The 6,803-nt window shown below is 48.0% G+C and overlaps 1 protein-coding gene across 1 annotated transcript; it reads left to right on the plus strand.

Moving 5' to 3' along the window:
• Positions 1-383: 383 nt before the first annotated feature.
• LOC123042303 (auxin-responsive protein SAUR36-like) lies at positions 384-1,218 on the plus strand. Its single transcript, XM_044464783.1, has one exon. The coding sequence runs from the start codon at positions 454-456 to the stop codon at positions 901-903; it is 450 nt and encodes a 149-aa protein (XP_044320718.1). The 5' UTR covers positions 384-453; the 3' UTR covers positions 904-1,218.
• Positions 1,219-6,803: the final 5,585 nt, after the last annotated feature.

Raw genomic sequence — 6,803 nt, forward strand, 5'->3', positions numbered from 1 at the left:
GACAGAGTTGAACGGATTAAGCTGCACTAAACGAGAAATGATTTTCTTGTGGGGAAGATTAGTTCAAATACTTTGTGAAGAGTCTACTTCGAATCGCCTCCAACAGAAAGTAACGTCTATCATGTGAGTTTGTGAAATAGACATCGGCCACACTTCACTCGTCTCACTTTCACCCGAAATGATACTACAACCCGCTTTACTGCATAGACTGCTAGTGCTATGCTACTGCTAGGTCTCACGTGCGAGACACACGACACACGTCCAAGTCATCACGGATCCACGGTTCCTGCAATTTCCGCCAACTCCAAGTGACCGAGCCCGAGCCCCGGGGCTATATATTGCCACCCCGTCCCGCTCTCCAGATACTCCATCCCACCCCACGACCCGCCATATGCAAGCTCAAAGAGTCGAGACAGAGAACAGCGGAGCAGAGCTAGCCCAGAGTCGACAACCATGTGCAAGGTCATCAGCACGGTCCAGTCTCTCGCCTGGCTGCGCCGCGCCGTGCGACGGTGGTGCTGCCGAGCGGCGGCCTCAGTGCGGCCCGTAAAGGACATGCTGGACGCCGCCGTGCCGGCGGGGCACGTGGCCGTGCGCGTTCAGAGCCGTGGCCAAGGGGAGTCGTCGTCGATGCGGTTCCTGGTGCCGGTGGCACAGCTGAGCCACCCCGCGTTCCGGGAGCTCCTCCGGCAGGCGGAGGAGGAGTACGGCTTCCCGTCGACCTCCGGGCCCCTCGCGCTCCCCTGCGACGAGGCCCACCTCCGCGACGTCCTCCGCCGCGTCTCGTCGTCTGACTCCGACGACCGCCCCTCCTTCCCTTGCCGCCGCGGCGTCATGGCGGCGCCGCACAATGACTCGCGGCCGCTGCTGCAGGGGGTGGCCGTCGAGAAGCTCGTCTCGTGATCGATCGGTCGTTCGTTCGTGCGCCCAGACTCTGTACATTGCAGAGGCGGGACAGCCGTGTCCATTTGGTCCTTTTCCTGCAGGCCAGTTAGCACTGCGCGCGCGCCCATGCCGCGGCGCCGTGCCATCCATGGCGACGAGTGCGCGCGCTGAAACCGGGCAAGACTTTGCAGACTCGTGACAGGACAGTTACAACTGACAGATCACCCCGATGATGTAAATTAGCAGTAGTACTATCCTGCATATCACTCCATTAGTCGAGCTGGCATTAAAAAATGTACATATCTTCTCATCCTAGAAAATAAAATCTGTATATATTTGCGTCCTATTTCCATATCTGTTGGCTTTATGATGAATCGCAAGGTAGAGAAAATCAGTTATACCGTGCACGGGATATCCATGTATGGATCCACCGTTCATGGCAGCTTTAAGATTCGTGCGACTTATTAGCTGTTTTTAAAATGTCTTGTTTCAATGTGTTATGTTGGGTTTTCTTTTCATTCCCAAGTGTATCTTTTTTTAATTCACCACATTCTCTATTTATTCATAAAAGGCAGTGATCTCTGTCAAGATAATGTGCAAAATACACTCAGGAGGTTCATGCAGCCAAACTTTACACAAACTAGCAGAACGCCCGTGCGTTGCTACGGGCTATCCGCAATATCTGTAACATCCGGGTTCAACACAAAAACCCTATCCAATGATGCACCTTCCCTTTTTTCTGTCGGAACCTCTCATTCTTGACCGATTTTCCGCCGTAGCGAGACATTTCTCGTTTTTTCTCTCACTGGCCCCACCTCCATTAAAAGCATATGACAGCCAACTCATCTTCGCCATGCATTGCAGTAAGGATGAAAATTTCTTGTTTACGATACAATAGAGTGGGTTAAACTAACACATACTATTAACACAAAACAACAAATAACTACAGAGATCTTTCCTAGTCATCAATAAGCTCCACCTCCATCCATATGCTAGAAGGGATAATTGTCGTTCTTCTCTTCTTCATATTTCCCTACGTCTTCTACTCCATGCCTCTTCGCCAATCCGTTTAATTGGCACCAACCAGCACCACGTCAACATTAATGTGTTCATCATCGATGCCTCATCTTCTTCTTTCTCATTCCTCGGCAACTTTAGTTCTCGTTCCTACTTATTTCCTAGAATACTCTTTCTTTCTTTTTGTTTCTCTTATTATTTGGAACACTCTTACTTTCTCCAACACCATCCACCACTTTGGCTTCAGTTCTTTTTCCTTCTTGTTTTTGGAACACTCTTCCTTTTTTACTATAGCATGAACCACCTAGCTAGTGTTGTGTCATGTTGTCCTCACCCGCGAACATATCGGCCACCGTCATCGAGTGGACATCCCGCGGAGCATAGACTTCATCCATCTTGCTGAATGCTAGGTCGCCCATGTCGCGAGCGCATGGTGGCCGGTGTCCATGTTGGCAACCGGTGCTCGGTGGTTTGCAATGTAACTGAGAGCCCGTTGATTGTTTTTGCCCACAAGCGCTTTCAAAATGATTCACCATGACTAATTGCTTGCTTAATTAATTAAGTACACAAAAAATGAATGCCTAATTAATTGCCAACCAAATGAATTAATTATCTGACTAATTGGAAATATCCCTACTTCTAATTATCTGTAGGCGTTGGCTAACAAATTAATTAATTGCATTAATAACTCAATTTTTAAATTGATTCAGTGCGAAAAAATTCATATTCAAATGGACCTAATTAATTGCATATGTAATTAACTATCTAGATGATTAATTGCATCAATGGTTTGATTTTCAAATTGGTTTAGTGCTCGATTTCTAAATTATTACCATATAATTATCATATTCGAAATTTTCTGAGTCATGACCTTACCATACCTGGATTGATGAGATTTCTGAGTTTATAGCCTTTGCATACGTGGATTAATTGTGATTGATTACCATAAATACGTTGGGTATTGCCGGCCAGACAAGAGAAGAGGAAAACCGATGGAAGGGGGTGGTGGGAGGTGGGACAAAAAACCAGACGAAAAATAACCGGTTGCTACGGACTATAGTGCATATAAGTGAATCAAACAAATGATTAAGTTTGTCCTCAAGGTCGAAGCTCATTTCTCCCAGTGTGGGCTCCCCAAATCCAGACCATATGTGGGGAAGAAATGTGGTTGTCTTATTTTCAACATGTGGGCTCAATACAGAAACCCTGTCCCATGACACACCCTTTCCTTTTCCTAATAGAGCCCTCTCCTTTAAAATTGAGTGATGCCCCCCGCTCTCCGCCCTAATCCCCTCCCCTTGTGTATGTGCTGATCCACCACCAAGGCGTGCACCGAGTCCGTGCGGATTCCTAGTTCTTTCATCTCTATGTTCGATCAGACATTGGATTACAAAGATCCATCGTGAGTTGTAAGAAGCCAATTAGCAAGTTTAAAATGGACCAAAAGTGAATTTATTCACATAGTGCTGGATGCCCATGTGTTGCCACATGCTAAAAAAACTATATGTACAACAAGAAATGTGCTAACAAAATGTTTTTACAAAAAGAATGGTTGTGTGATATGAGTCATATACTATTTACATGTGATGATATCTCATGCTCATGATGTGGTAGATAAATGCATCTCCTCGTCATCTTCATGCCCCTCCCTCTTCTCAGCCGCCACATGACACGCCACTTCCTCCCACAATCCTTCTTCTTGTTGTTTTCTTCCCCCACCTCCACCTTGCATCAAAATATTAAATGCCTAAGCTGTGGAACAGTACAACCAGAGAAAATAGCAGTCAAAGGGAGGAATTAGCTAGTTAGATTGTAGATGCATGCATGAGTCAGCCGGCGCAAGGGAAGTTGCGCGGAGCGCCATGACGAACCCGGAGTCTAGGCCCGAGCCGTTACGCCTCGGCGGCAGACAGCGGCCAGCACAGCCGCTGCCCGCTGGGTCGCTACTCGCTAGTGCCCACCGCGCTGTTGAATCCGCCGCTGATTGTAGCCACTGCATACAGTGTTCGCGCCGCCATGATGGTGCCCGACGAGGACGGCACAGGGCGGCGGAGTCGTGCATATCCAGCGGTGAGATCGAACAGCGAGGCGAGGTGACCGACAGCGAACGAGCAGGGCCTGCGGCGTCGGCTGCAGATCTCCTGGAACAGAGAAAAAGAGAGAGAGGTAGAGACTGAGGAAGGAGAGGTAGGGCGCAGGAAGAGGAGAGGGATACTGGTGTCCATGGCGAGGCCTCCGTTGTCTACCGGCAAACCTCCATGGCTAAGGTAAGGTGCACCTACACCCGTAACACACCAGCATGACCTGACGGTGAACGGGTTCACGTGACGAGCGCGGGGCTGGCAATCACCATTTCCTGGTCCTCCTCGCTGATGCATAACGGGCACGCATCGCTGCCTGGGTCGCTCACCATGAAGAAGAAGATAGGGTGGAGGAATTGAGCGAGGGATGAGGAATCAAGCGGCTTGTACGGCAGGGGGCCAAACCATGATAAAAATCAGTACAACCCGTGCGAGGTGGAGAACGAAATGACTTACCTATAGCTCATGATTCGATTGAGATGATAGGGAAGGAAGGAAAATTGTGATTTAGTCAGACAAAGTTTTGGAAAGTTCTGATTCAGCTGAGAAATAGATGGAAATAATGCCTCAGGATGAGAAGGTCACGATTAGGGTATGGGCGCAGGAAGAGGAGAGGGATACTAGTGTCCATGGTGAGGCCTCCGTTATCTACCGGCAAACCTCCATGGCTAAGGTAAGGTGCACCTACACCCGTAACACACCAGCATGACCTGACGGTGAACGGGTTCACGTGACGAGCGCGGGGCTGGCAATCACCATTTCTTGGTCCTCCTCGCTGATGCATAACGGGCACGCATCGCTGCCTGGGTCGCTCACCATGAAGAAGAAGACAGGGTGGAGGAATTGAGCGAGGGATGAGGAATCAAGCGGCTTGTACGGCAGGGGGCCAAACCATGATAAAAATCAGTACAACACGTGCGAGGTGGAGAACGAAATGACTTACCTATAGCTCATGATTCGATTGAGATGATAGGGAAGGAAGGAAAATTGTGATTTAGTCAGACAAAGTTTTGGAAAGTTCTGATTCAGCTGAGAAATAGATGGAAATAATGCCTCAGGATGAGAAGGTCACGATTAGGGTATGGCAAGAAGAACTTTTTTGGAAAGCTTTGATTCTGGTGATAATTACCATATTCGAAATTTCCTTAGTTACAGCCTTACCCTAATCGTGGATTAATTGTGATTGATTAATTGTGATTTCTGAGTTTATAGCCTTACCATACGTGGATTAATTGTGATTGATTACCATAAATACGTTGGGTATTGTCGGCCAGATTATAGCATTACCATACATGGATTGATTTATTACTATAATTATCATATTTGAGATTTCTAAGTTTATAGCCTTACCATACGTGGATTAATTGTGATTGATTACCATAAATACGTTGGGTATTGTCGGCCAGATGAGAAAGAGAAAAACCGGTGGGAGGGGGTGGTGGGAGGTGGGACGAAGAAAAACCGGTTGAAAATAAACCGGTTGAAAGTGGGGGGGGGGACTATTCAACCAATTCATCCATTAGGAGTAGAGATTACTCAAAACCCCTTCCTTAGCTAACCCATGGGTTGCACTATTAGCAGTGCGTCTGACCTACGTCACCTCACCTCTGGTGTGTCTCCAACATTTGTTTGACCTCTTCAATCATTGGGCCGAACGACGATATATCACGCTCCTTGATCTTTTTTTTGAAACAAAGCAAAAGACTTGCCATTTTCATTGAGTAAGAAGAGGTTTCAGAACAGACATCGCCAAGCAGCAGAAAAACAAAACAATTACTCTCACGGCATTACATTATGCAAATGCTTAGCGCCCGCAGTGGCCCAAATAGAAACTTCCGGTTTGATGCGTCGTACGGCAGTCGCCACCAGCGCCGCTTTGCTCCTGAAGACGCGAGCATTCCTTTCATTCCAGATCTCCCATCCCACAAGTAGCAACAGGGAAGACAGTGCCTTCATCGGGAGTGTGTTATCAGAGAGGACCGCATCCCACCAAGATTTTATCGAATCAAACAGGAGCCACAGGGCCGTGGGAACAAGCCCAAGCCATGAGAAGACCACATTTCAAATCCGGACAGAGAAACGACACTTGAAGATCAGGTGTGCTGCAGATTCTTGCACCTGACTGCAGAGTGGTATTTTGTCACAATTTGCCATCCTCTCCTCTGAAGCCTATCAGCCGTCCAAACTCAGTTTTGGATAACAAGCCAGGCAAAAAAATTGCATTTGGGGGGAGCCCACGCCTTCCAGACCGTAGCAGCCAAACTTGAGAGCGGGAGGTCATGAAACTGTGCCAAGTAAGCGGACTTTGCAGAGTACTGCCCATCATTGGTTGACTTCCACACTATAGAGTCCTGGACATCCGGCTGAATGGCCACAGTCGCTAGCTTCTCCCAAAGGGCCAAGAATTGTTGAAGGTGTTCTAGAGTGAGGCCAGTGTCAATGTTGATTTGTGTTATCCTATGCCCATCCCTTAAGGCCGTGGCGACCGTAACACCTTTCTTGCATGAAATATCGAAAAACTTTGGCGCAATATCTTTGGGCCTAACACCCTGAAGCCAAGAAGATTCCCAGAAGGAAGCCTTCTGTCCATCGCCGATCTTGACCTCAGTCAAGTCCGCGAAAAGGTCACAGTTAGATGTCATGCAAGGCATCCCCAATCCACACCACGCACGAGGTGGGTCATTCCACTCAAGCCATAGCCACCTCAGCCGGAGGGCGACAACAAGCTTGCAAAGGTGCAAAATGCCAAGTTCCACATATTCCTTTGGCTTGCAGACATGCTCCCAATTAATCTTGCACTTGCCACCACTAACCATGTCA

The sequence above is a fragment of the Triticum aestivum genome, chromosome 2B (assembly GCF_018294505.1).
Source record: "Triticum aestivum cultivar Chinese Spring chromosome 2B, IWGSC CS RefSeq v2.1, whole genome shotgun sequence".
Taxonomy (NCBI): domain Eukaryota; kingdom Viridiplantae; phylum Streptophyta; class Magnoliopsida; order Poales; family Poaceae; genus Triticum; species Triticum aestivum.

Bases quoted from the DNA above. Each gene is read 5' to 3' on its own strand.
- LOC123042303 (XM_044464783.1), top strand. From the start codon at position 454: ATGTGCAAGGTCATCAGCACGGTCCAGTCTCTCGCCTGGCTGCGCCGC.